Source organism: Euwallacea similis, chromosome 17, assembly GCF_039881205.1.
Source record: "Euwallacea similis isolate ESF13 chromosome 17, ESF131.1, whole genome shotgun sequence".
NCBI lineage: Eukaryota > Metazoa > Arthropoda > Insecta > Coleoptera > Curculionidae > Euwallacea > Euwallacea similis.
Window position 1 is genome coordinate 3,570,822 of NC_089625.1, and position 13,025 is coordinate 3,583,846.

The 13,025-nt window shown below is 37.0% G+C and overlaps 1 protein-coding gene across 3 annotated transcripts in view; it reads left to right on the forward strand.

Moving 5' to 3' along the window:
- The window catches only part of LOC136414528 (zinc finger protein OZF-like), a 183,432-nt gene that overhangs the window by 163,744 nt on the left and 6,663 nt on the right, over nt 1-13,025 (forward strand). The window contains exon 4 of one of the 3 annotated variants that reach the window (XM_066398621.1): nt 9,188-10,277. The exons of the other annotated variants lie outside the window; for them this stretch is intronic. Coding sequence (XP_066254718.1) covers nt 9,188-10,262 — 1,075 coding nt within the window. The 3' untranslated portion in view covers nt 10,263-10,277. Of the gene's footprint in view, nt 1-9,187; nt 10,278-13,025 lie in introns of those variants that run through there. 3 annotated transcript variants of the gene reach the window in all.

A 13,025-nucleotide genomic window follows, 5' to 3' on the forward strand; every position in this document is an offset into this window, starting at 1 on the left:
AACCTAAATCTACAGCGCGGGTCTAAATTCTACCTTCCTCCCTATTAACTTTTTAGCATCTTTTTCAATATTGCTTACGTTATCTGTAGCGCAAAATGAACGATTTTAAGAAATTTAAACTTAGATTAAGTAAAACCTCAAATTAAAGGTCTTTCAAAATTATATTCAATGGTGTATTGCGGCTCAAAATCTATCGATTAGTTTTTGAGAAAAACAACTGTAAATTGGTTAAAAGATACAATACAAACTCAGTTTAATACTACGTAAACAATGGAGAAACGGCAGAAGATAGTATTTTTTTATCCTACTTAATGCTGCTTTTAAATTTTTTAAAAATAATAATTTGTTAAAAACTTAACAGAGGCGGGGAAGGACAATTTAGAGCCGCAAGGTATATTTATAAGAGCAGGAGCCTTTCCTCACCGATCCTGCATTTTGACTGTTCTTTTACTAAACTTTGTAGGATGAGATAGATATCAAGTGGAAAATTCGCTTTTCAATTAGGTGCTTAATAGAAAAATAATTGTCATCGTCCCTGGAAACTTATTATTACGTCACTTCTTTGAATGCATTTGCGACACTCTCAGCTTTTACGAATTCTGAAATTTGCTGCGGTAAACGACGAAAATCAGGGTCGTACCGCTTAGGGGTAGGTAAAGTTTGTTTATAAAAAAAATCGTAGCCGTCCCTGGAATTTTTGGTCTTAGAATGAGCTGAACAATGATTCCATAGAGTTACTCCACTTGATTAATAACACCCTGTACACTATTTTATTTTTGGTGATATTATTTTATTTGGTACTTCTATTGCTTTTGAGTTGGTGTTTAGTTTATGTTGTAATTAATAAATTTGTAGGTATGTGGACTGGAACTCCAATACCCAGCAGCTGAAAATTGCATCTAATGACCATAAAATTGTCTCTAAGAATGCTAAATTGATACACCCTACCTCCAACAAAGACAAAATGGACTTTAATATCAAAGAAGAACTCGTCGAAAAAGATAGTAATCTTTCTAACACTACAGAAAAATCACCGAAAGATAATCTTTCAACAACAGTAAATTTGCTATCACAGCTCTCACACATTCCGTTTAGGAAAGTTTCTGGCTATGCTGAAACATATTCTATTAAACCTATTAAGAGTAGTCACTCCTCGCAGCCATCTAAGGACAGTTTTCTTCCTATAACTTCACATCAAACTGAACCTGGAATAGTTCATGTTGAAGCAGACATTAGAGATCTACTTGCAACACAGTTTTCCCAAACATCAAGTGATGTGGGTCTTAAAACTGTCCTTCAACCGGTTATAGCTTCCAGGGCAGTTAGGACAAATTGGTCTCCCACTCCACTCGAACAGTTCAAGAGTCATCCTCATCCTTCAAGAACTCAACTTCCTGGCAGTTTACTCAAAAATTCATGTCAAAAAATGAGTCCCACTTTCAGATCTCTCAACCAAAGTATAAAATCGAAGAAGAGAAATAATTTATGTCTTCCAACCGTCTCCTTTAAACAATCGGTGAAGAAATTGAAGGAAAGAGGCGAGATGGAAGCTCCAACCCCTATTGCATCGATGTCAACGAGGGCCAAATTTATATTACCAAAACCATTATGTGGGTTGATTGAAACTTCCAACTCAGATAACAAATCTTCTGATAATAGTGAAAATCAAAGGAGTTCCTCCCAACTTTCAATAGCACCGCTTGTAACTTCTCAACCAAAAAAAGGAAGAAATGTTAAAGTTGTAAGTATGGAATCTTTGTATTTTGGTACCTCACAGCGATCGAGATTTGAGGATGGAAGTTCATTTAGGGCCTTGAGATCAGTTCAAGAGCCGAAATCGCAGGGGAGACAGAGAAGTTCTCGCGGCAAAACCTTGACCTTTTCTGAGGGGGAAAAGCGAACTCAATTGGAAACAACAGGCAAAACTAGAAAGTTCAAAAAAACCAAGCAAGAAACGAAAAAATCTTGCGTTGTTATGCAGAAACGAGAGCCTGAGCGTATCATCGTTAAAAGGAACTTAATTTCCGGGACCTTTGTGGTCATGAGCCACTCTCGAACAAATCAGGATATTGCTTCTAAGTCTACACCTCTGTCGAATATTCGTTCAGCAGAGTCTCCAAAACCAAATGATGCTTCTAAAATGTTACTCGAAAATAAAGGTGGATCAGAACAAGGAAAAGGGACTTTTTCAACTTTTGTTAATTCGGGCGCTACCGAAAAAAGGAAAATTACTGAGAAAAAGCAGTATAAATGTCGTATTTGTAATGTTACATATGTTAGTTTTAAGGAGGTCCAGGAGCACCTTTTAAAAACACATTCAATGACTTAAGTATAACTTACATTGCCCTGAAACTTTGTTTTGTCCAATAAATGTGGTTCTACCTTTGACGTGTTGTTCATTTCCTTATTCTGCTTGAAAATTATTTGTACTAATTAACAATCAATTACAGGTCTGCAAACGCAAATAAACAGCCGTTTTTTGGACAATTGGAAGTTGCGCTTTACGACGTCTTGCTCTACCCCCAATGTGCCCTTAAAGCCTCCTCCAATCCTCCAATAAGCTCCATATGCGACAGAACTTCATCCAGAGAGATTAAAATTGAGACTGACGAAATTAGTATCAAAGAAGAGCCTCTGGAACAAGATTTTCAGGAATTCAACCCTTATGACACTCCAAACGTGATTAAGCAGGAAAATTCTCCTCCTACGACGGCAAATTTCAGCATTAATTCTGAACGCAATACTCAATATCCTCCATTTCTTGTCTATAGGGATCAGCTGTATTTGCGCGTAGAGTTCACTAAGGTGCCTACGCCCCCGGCATTAGAGACAGCAGTAAACACGGCAGATTTACAACCACAAATTGATAAGAATTCGGAGTCTTTCTCCCAGCTAAGTGGGCCCGAAAAAAAGAGAAAAATAAGCAGGAATTCGCCTTTGCATCCAACACTACCCAAACTTCTTCCTGAGTCCAATACCGTCTATTTTAATTCGGATTCAAGGGCAATTCGTTCTCAAAGGAAGCGTGGTAAAGTTTCATCTAGAAAACAGGGCAAGAGGAATGAGAAGAGGTCAACGCCCACGAGCAAAATCGTCCAAACCGGGACACCCGCAAAAGTTTTATAGTAAAAAGAAACATCGAACTGAATAATTCCGGACTTTGATGTGGTAGTAAATTCTTCAAGTGTCTCCTAAGTCAATTCAAAGTGTCTGTAAGAAAAGACCCTCTCACAGGACTATGAAACGTATAATACAGAAAGTTACGTGCAAACTTATATTTGTGGATTTTTTACCATTTAAGTAATTCATATTTGATGATATTTAAATAATGTCAATTTAGATTAACCATAGCTTGTGCTCAGAGATTATGGACTGCAGATTCACCTTTCCCCGAAGATGGGCCTGATATGTATAACTCAGTTTAGTCGGATCCGCAGATCTACATATTAAGAACAAAAATTGTACATATTTTAACAAATTTTTCAGGAAATTGAGGCTTCACTTGGCCAATTCTAAAATTCTTGACTCTCATATTCCTCAGAAACTAGATCGTTAAAATTACTTACTACTATACTTCGTAAGTACTTAAATCTGCAGATTCTGTCTTCGAATGTAAATTTGCTTGAATATTGCTTGTATCTTAAGTAATAAATATTCATTGTAGGTCTGTAAGTTCAAACCAAAGCCGAGGGCCACCTTCTTCCGTGTACTAAAAATATAATATACTGGGTGTTAATGAATACGTGTTGCATAATTATAGGGCATACAGGGGGATTGAAAAGTGAACTTTTATTAAGAAATTCATATGCGCACCGTTTTCGAGCCATGGCTAGATTCATTAGTGATGCTCATATTAATCAAACACGGCGTTTCCGCATATGCGTTTATTAATAAAAGTTGGTCAATTCTCAATCCTCCTGTATGCCCTACAAGTATGTAATAGGTATTCATTAACACCCTGTATAACTTTATATGTATCTTGGGTATGCTCATAAAGGGAAAAGGGGCCGAGAGAAAGCTCTGAAAATAGTTACATTTGTGATTGCTGGAGTGAAAGTTTCGCTTCTATCCGCCACTTTTAGAGCAACACAAATTTTTGCATATCTTGAGATTAAAATTGAACCCGATCGAATTACTATCAAGGAAGAGCTCTTAGAATAAGATTTTAAGGAAAAGTTCGCCACTATTGAGTACGAAAGTATTGATGAATCGATAAATAACCCTTCAGCACAAGGAACTTTGAACCCCCTCTCCATGAAAATATACAAGATTATCATTAGCAGGCAAGAAAAAATCGATACAAGCGACAACTAATTTGAAGTTATGCAGGATGGAGAAAAAACATTATCAAGAACGTAGAAAACTGGCTAGTTCGAAAATGAGAAGAGAAATAGATTACTTCGTGATTCGGTCCATTACTAGCCACCAAGCATTTGAAACAATCCTGCTTAAAAGTGAGCAACTGCACAACTGCACAACTGAAGAAGAGTAACGATGAAAATATAGAAATGCAACAATTCCACAAGATAATCCCCCCTTCCAAAGTATTGCTTCGCATTGCAACCCGGGGATATCCAGAGTGAAGAAGACAAGGGTGGAGTTTAGTAGGTCGGCGCTTCTGGATGGAGACCCATCCCACAGTGTGTCGACTTCCAAAACGTCTTTGAACCAAGTTTATATGTCTGGGGGCAGATCCTCTTAAAAAACAAAAACAAGTTAGCTCTGGTCACTTACCTTATGCATTCACTATTTTGTCAAGATTTAATAAGGTGACACTTTGTGTTAGGAAATGTTAAGAAAATAACGTCTTAGAACTCTGAGACCCTCCATAAAAAAGGGAAAGTTAGTGGCTAGTCCGCAAAAGGAAAGAGGATGTCAAAGAACCTGGCGACACGTGTTTCTTATTATTGGCTTCTTATTGGCCAAATAAGTACACACCCATCATACTGCGAATGTCCAAAGACGTCCATAACCACACATGTGAGTGTAGACTAGAAAGGATGAAAAAGAAAAAAATATGCATATGATCCCCACAAGCATTTTATCCTTTTCAGGCTACATCCGCATTTGCATGTCTTCAGAGATGCGCAGTATGATGCGTGAACTCCAACTTTGCACTCACACATGCCTGATGAGGCCAACAAGTAGAAACATGTGTCGTCAGATTGCCCAACATCCCCTTTCCATTTGTACATGATTCCATTCGAATGCCCATTCCTTATGCAGACTTTCCCTTCATCATGTCCATTCGCACAAACTTTTCCATTGATGTTTATAATATTTTTCAATTGCACACTATATTTACCTTTTTGGCAAAAACTAACTAGTTTCTTTAAATTTACAAATTATCATTTTACACCAATAAAATCGAGGCCAAACTTATTAGAAAAATTTTTCGCTTGTGCAGTGTTCACCATTTTGTCAAATTGGAAAGTACCTTGATCCCGCCACAGGTTTTTTAGTTAATGATGAGGGAATTGTTAGTTTCTTTAGCTGAATCTCTGACTTTGACGAGTTAAAATCACTAATGTAGGTAAAATGAAAAAATGCATGCACATTTTGAAAATTGAGTGAGCTACCGAGCTTTCGGGTAGTTAAATGGAAATTTTAAAAACTAGAATTAAAGAATTGTCTCTTTTGCCTGTAATTAACATTCGCCTTATTTCTAGGACGACACTACATCCTTCAAAACCTAAAAGGCAAATACGTCAATTCACCTGCGACTCATCCGTAATGACTCACCTGAAAAGCTGCCTTCGCTGCAAACTTTCCACTACCCTCAAAACCGTAAAGAAACGCCCATCCACACCCTTAAAAGCTTGCAACACTAGTTTAGCCCTCACACTACTCGAAGAGATGATACGTCTCAAAATATTCGAATACTCCGTAAACTCCGTCTTGAGCTTTTCGATGATGGTGGTCAATAAACGCCTCATACCTAACTATCTAGTTGAGCAAGTGTCCAACTTTATAGCTCAGCATAAGAGACCTGAAAGCCAAAGCTATTCAATTTCAAAACCTCCTATAGCGATACCTCTTCAATCCAACTTGATATTTGCCCAGTCCAAGCAAGTCTTCATGCCCAACATCACGCAACCTCAAATGGTTTTTCTGCCCAATAAGCAAAGGCAGAATGTAGTAATTCTACAGCAGCCCTCGCCAAGCAATATCTGCAAGATGACTCCTCAAATTAACCTTAAAACTAAGACAGAGGCGAAGCCTATAATGCCTGTTATTAGCAAAGTAGAGTCTCTCTCTGAGGGGGATAGAGCTGCTGAGATTCGTGTTAAAAGTGAAGAGAAATCCACAGATGATCGTGAAAACGATGGTAAAATGAAAGACTTAAGCCACGAAGCTACATCACTGAGGTGATCAATGTGATGAAGGACGAGAAGAATTAGGAGTAAATTTGTGAATATGTGATGTTTTCTTATGGGATTTGTTGGCTAAAATTTTGGGTTTGCTTTATATCCTTTGTATCAGCAGCAAGAACGAGTACTGTTAATGTTAATAAAATCAAAATTATCTAGTTATTTTGAAAATTGGCCTGATTTTACGCTACTTTATTAGACTAAGCAGAAACGAGAAAGGGACTGAGAAAAATCCACATAAAACTAATAAGGGCTTTAGTTTCATTCCAAAAGGGTGAAGGAGTGAGTGTAGCTGAGTAACTGCCTCTTTAATTAAACGCCTTTTTAGATTAGTGAAAAATTAAGACCTAAACAGGACTAATAAAATCAAATTTGAGTTCATGTTAACAACTTGAACATGAACATTTCGGCATATTCTAAACTAATTCTCCATAATTTGAAATTTCATCTGAGCTCCTTCATCTTGGCAGGACGGCTTGACTGTAAATGTACCAAGTACCTCTGTGAATTTTTGCAGATTTTTCGCAGCTGAACTTCGGAAGATACAAGACGAAACCTGATAGAGGAATGTTATGAAAATTTGAGTTAAATTTTCATTGAAACAAATATCCCATTATAATAGTCGGACTAAACATAATATGCACTACCACGTAAACAGTTCCTTTGACCCTCCTGCCGTTTTCGGGAACATAAATCAAAATTTAGAAGTTTTTTGTAAAATTCCAGCTTAGCCAAACTTTGATTTGCCTATTATGTAACTCCCCCTTTTTTAGGTACGATGAACCGCCCTACAAAAGTACCCTGATCTGCACTGAATGCGGTATCATTTACAGTACCAAAGCAGCCGTTTTATCGCACCTGAAAATCCATCGGACCTTCATTAGATCCACCGATTTCAAACAGTACAGGTTTAGTGGACCACTAGATAGAACCCCAATATTGGCCGTTGATGAAAAAGAGGGTAATATGGTGTTAGTCAGAACAAATGGGACTCAAAGAGGGGGCCCCCTGGTGATGACCCGTGTGCCGTCTCTAACGAATAAGCCAAGATCAAAAGCGAAGTTATTTAACACTCTTGCCGTTGGAAATTTATATCCGGAAACAGCAAAGATCAACAATCCCACTATTATCAAAGCTTCCAAAAAAGCTGGCCCAACACCCTTAACTCTCATAGTTAACCCCATATTAGCAAAACCGCGTAAGTCGCTCATAGCAGAAGAACAATCCCTGGTAGACATGTCCGATCAGGTTCCGAAATCTAAAAAATTTAACATCGATGAAAGAATCCATGAAGACGGAGATTTTAATACTCAAGCTGACAAGGACTCAAATGGAAGTATCTCAACCTCAGAATTGGAGGCTCAGCTAATAACCTTCGCAGCTGAAGCCGAGTTCTCTGCAGCTCTCAGTGAGTTCAACGGGGATCCCGTGGAGGTTTGCCATATATCTCTGCTGGGGTTGGGAAGTTTGGGTTCTAAGTTGATGGAGGAGATTCTGAGTGAAAGGTTCTCGGTGTGCATTGAAGCTGACAATGTCGTTTTAGTGGGCGGTAATAGTGGTCACATGAAGGGCTGGTCTGAAGCATGATTTTGCCTAATAGTTCATTATGTGGTCAAAACATGCATTAAAATAAATTACATTTTTAATTGTAGACGTTTTTGTTTTATTTCTGTTAATGATGATTTGAAGAAGTGACTCAGCTCAGTCGCGATCATTATTTCCGTTAGGAATCGACGTTTCAAGTTCAGTAGCGTTCAAAAAATCACTGATATCTAAAAATTTTGAAATCCCGAAACTAAATAAAATTTAGAGAGTTTTCTAAAATTATTGAACTCCTTTAAAGACTCCCCCAATTTTTGCCACTCCAACGCAATTGTCCTACACGCATTTTAATGAATATTTCCATTCAAAGTTGTAATTTTCAGTGGCGTATCAAGATTTTCAAAAAATCTCAAAACTCTTAGAAAAGAGATCGGTATCGAAATCATTGTGTTTCGATGAGGTTATTTGAGCAGATTCTTAAATTTTAATGTCCCTGGATGTTCACCGAGAGCAGCTAAACACAGAATTAAATGCAATAACTAAGGTTTCCAATTCCGATTCTCCTATGCCAGCAACGCACTGGACGAAGACGACATAAACAGTAAAAACCAGATACACCGTATTAAAGCAATCCATTACAGCGCTCAGAGAGAAAAATTATATTTGAAACCCAATTTTTTATGATTACGATTACTTTTAGACTCCTCATTCATTGCCTGACTCGGGTTTGCTACACGCACTTTCCCTGAAAATACTTAAAATCATGGAAGTGGCAACGTCGCAATGTTATTTTATTCGTAGAATGTATAAGAGAAATTGCGCAAGGTTGCCAAATATAAAAAGACATTATAATACTTAATCGAGTGATTTTAAGTAAGGAAAATAGGAACTGTTTTAGGGCAATTTTATATTTCGGACCCATTAAAAAATTTATCTACAAGTGAGAGCGCTACAGAACATAAACAGACACGTGACATTTTATGTCAAATTTAATGACAGAATTGCTCGCTTGGTTTTATGCCCCACCAAGCGTCATGTTCCTTTGTGGTATGTCAATGGTAAAATGGCGCTGGTTTTCAATTCGGAAAAACCCTGACAGAAGACGCTGTCCTCCAATCGTAATCACGCATAACATGTTGCCAGACTTCCGAATTATTTTTAAGTTCTAGGAAGTTTGGTCACAACTGAGCAACACTGGATACTTAATTAAACCAGACGCCTAACCTGGACTAACCACAAAGATCAATAAAATGGCTAATATTCACAAGTTTTAGGGCTTCGCTATCACTCCCTGTATCTTCCATCAAAATAGAAGAACCTCCCAGTGATGACGAAGAACACCTTTTTCCCTCCAGCGAACTCGATACCTCTTCATCTAAATCAGACTCAGAAGAAGACCGAGACTCAGCTAACAAGAAGAGGCTTTTTAAGTGCAATACCTGCAACAAGACTTTCAAATACCTCTCGGATATGAAGCGTCACCTTGTAAGCCATTCTAAAGAAATATCTTTTGAGTGTCAGGTATGTGGTAAAGGATACAAGAGAAAGGATACCTTCAAGAGCCATATGAACACTCACACCAAAGAGAGAGCTTATAAGTGTCACATTTGCCAAAAAGTGTTTTGGAAGAGTAGCTCCTTAAAGCTGCACTATACGGTGCATTTATCCACAGAGAATTTCGGTGACCATATTGAGAGTTCTGAGTCACCCAAAGGGGGGACTCACCAATGCTCTGTTTGTGGAAAATCCTTTACTTGCATGAAAGACTTGGACCTGCACTCATTGTACCACTCTCAAATCTTCAAATGTGAAATCTGCCATAAACTCTTCAAAAGGAAGTTTAACTATCAAACTCACCTCAATACCCACACTAAAGAGCGCTCATACAATTGCGACCTCTGCGGAAAGATCTTCTGGAGAATTTCTTCTCTGAAGAGCCACATGACTGTTCACTCCACGGAGAATCTCTTCCAATGCGAACAATGCCCTGAAAAGTTCATAATGAAGAGTGAGTTGAACAACCACAGCAAAATCCACACTTGCAAGAAATTGCTCAAGTGCAAATCTTGCAATGAGGCGTTTCTGAGCATTTACTACCTGAAGCTGCACCAGCAAAAGCACCTAGATGTCAAGCCATTGATAAAGCCCATCAAGTCTTCTAAAGATGAGTCTTCAGAACAAACTGAAGAGACGTTTCAGTGTAGTGTATGTGGTAAGTTGTTCAGGAAGAAAAGGTATTTAGTGAAGCATTCGAAGACTCATAATGAAGAGAGAACTTTTCAGTGTAATAGGTGTGAGAAAGCTTTCAAGAGTTCGCAGCATTTGAAGAGACACATTTTGACTCATTGATTTTGCCTGTTGTTTAATATATTGTAATGTTATCTACTGAGTTGGAGGTTTTATTGTAAATGATTGGGACTTCAGTGTAAGTCCCTCAAAGCTGATTTTCTAACAGAAATTTGAGAACTACTAACTTGATAATTTATTAAGGGCACGAAAAAGAAGACGAATTTATATTACAAAATTATTTTCAAGTATACAGGGTGGGTCGTAAAAGTGCGAGAGGCGCAAACCATCATTTTCTTCAACAAGTTATTTTTCTTTAACAAATGAACTGTATCAACTGTATTACGCAAATGGCATTTTATAAGCACTCTCCTAGTATGTTATTCAATTTGAGCCATTTAGAGTATGAGGGATCACACGACAGATGCATAGAAGATGTAAAATTTTGAATTTTTATAAGAATCTTTCAAAATTTGGAAAATTTTGAAAACCCTTGTTATGCCTATAAAGTTTTATAGAGCAGTAATCGTAAGAAACAGTTCTTTTATAAATCAGTTTCTCACTTATTAAAGTTCATCATATTCACTAAGAAGAATTGCGAACGTAATTTTATAATTTTTTTCAAAGTTTTTTGGCAATTTGGAAAGTTTCTAAAATACTTTTGTGGCGCCAATGAAATTTTATGCGTCATCGGCTTACTAAATGTAATTTCAATTTGGGTAATTTGGAGAGTCTGAAGAATCAAAAACAGGGGCGTAGGGACAAGTCACGAAAATTCAATTCAAGCTCAATTTAGTCATTTTTTGGAAGTAAAACTTAAGACGTCTTTTGAGTCTGGGAAACTGTCTGCACAGCTCATTAAGTACCTTAGACAGTCATGAAAACTTAAACAAAAAAATGCCTCACTTGAAAAATAATATGTTTACGCGATAAAGATTAACTGACAAATTTAAAAAATGTGTAGGGTGATCCATTAAAAAAAATATATCCTTAATTTGTCACACTTTTATGACTCATTCACTGTTTACTCGAAGATAATATTGTTGTACCTTACTATCAATAAGTTTTGCATTTACCACTCTTCAAATTCCTGCCAGGAATAGAGCTATGGGGGGATTACACTAACTCTGTATAATTTAATAGATAATGTTACTTTGAAAACAATAAACACCTTCTAAGTTTAGTGCTTTTCAGGATATCTGTTGAAGACGATGAATCCCACAACGTTTCTAAGCTGACTTGCGATCAGTGCAAAGCAGTTTTCTTGACACCCAAGAAAATGGAGACTCACCTAACTCACCACCATGGAGGATTTCTATGCAAAATTTGCTTCAAGCAATTCAGTGGCAAAGGGGCCAAAAATCACCATACGGAGCACTGCAAATCTCACCATAAGGTTGCCTACATTTGCTGCCACTGTGAAAAGCGCTTTAAAGAAGAGAAAGCCTGGGTGAACCATATGCGAATATTCCACTCATCCAAATACATCTTCAGGTGTAAGTTTTGTCTAAACACCTTCCAACGGGAGCACAACTTGATGAAGCATTACAAACTGCACGCTGAAAAGGAGATTCATCTCTGCAAGCATTGCAACGATGTATTTCTGCGCAGCTCGGACTTGCACGTGCACATTTCCACTCAACACTTGGGGAAGAAACTGTGCAGTTGTCGGTTTTGTGGAAAAGAGTTCTCTCATGATTCATTTTTATTGAATCACATTTCTTTGAAGCATGGAAATCTTGTACAAGCTATAAAAGATATTCCTGAGAAGTAAATAAAATTCTTTCCAATGGCTTTTGCGTTCGTTTAACAAAATGTTTAGTTTTAACTTAGATAAGATTTTTGTGAGTTTCATTGTATTAATAAATTTTGTTGAGTAACGTAAATATGGCCTGGATTTGGGTATGGATTGTCTCTATATTAGTAATTGGCAACAGCGCGGCGCTCTTTTGTTTTTCAAACGTTGATTCATGGCTTGACTTGATTTTCAAGTCGCTCCGCTTGGTTTCACATGAAATCAAATCGTGTGTGACGTATCAAGTACCTAAATTTTTATTAATTATGAGTTGAAAACGGTCAAAATTTCCTTGTATTAATTTTAAAGGTAAGTCTGAAACTGCTCACGAGTTCAAAAAAAATTATTCTTTTCATTTTTTTTCGATTTCGTCGTTATAAATTAGTGCCTCATTTACCAAAAGAGGGAGGACCAACTGTAGAAATCAACGCTACATTCGGTCTTTCTATCATTTGAAGTATAAAAAATAGAAAATTACCCAACTCGTGCCGATAATTTTCACTTTGGTATTAAAAAAAATTGAAGACAAATATCTAAATTACACGACTTCTTTGCTCAAAAATTTGAGCATAAACTCAAATTCTTTTGTCTTAATTCGAACCACAAAACCTTTTTAAAAAATGTGCTATAAATGCAAGACAGAACTGAAAGTTCCACAATTTTGTTTGGGTCGAAGCACTAAAAATTCCAAATTGTAGATATAAAAAGTCAAATTTTGGGTTTCGATTCTCCAAAATGATAAAATATCCCGGATTTTTTTTTCTTAAGAGTAGAAAAACCAAAAAATGGTAAAATCGCGAACGTAAATAAATTAGGAAAAACTTGTCTCTTCAAGGTTTATCATGCGTATATATGAGCGCATTAGATATTGAGGAGTTCTATTAAATTACAGCAGACATATTGAGAACTAACTTTCTTAACTTACTATAGTACCTCCACTCCCACCATCTTCAAGTACTAATCCCTACTCCTTTTAATTCCAGAGTTACCATTAAAGACGAAGATGATATTGTTTGCATAACTGAAGCCCG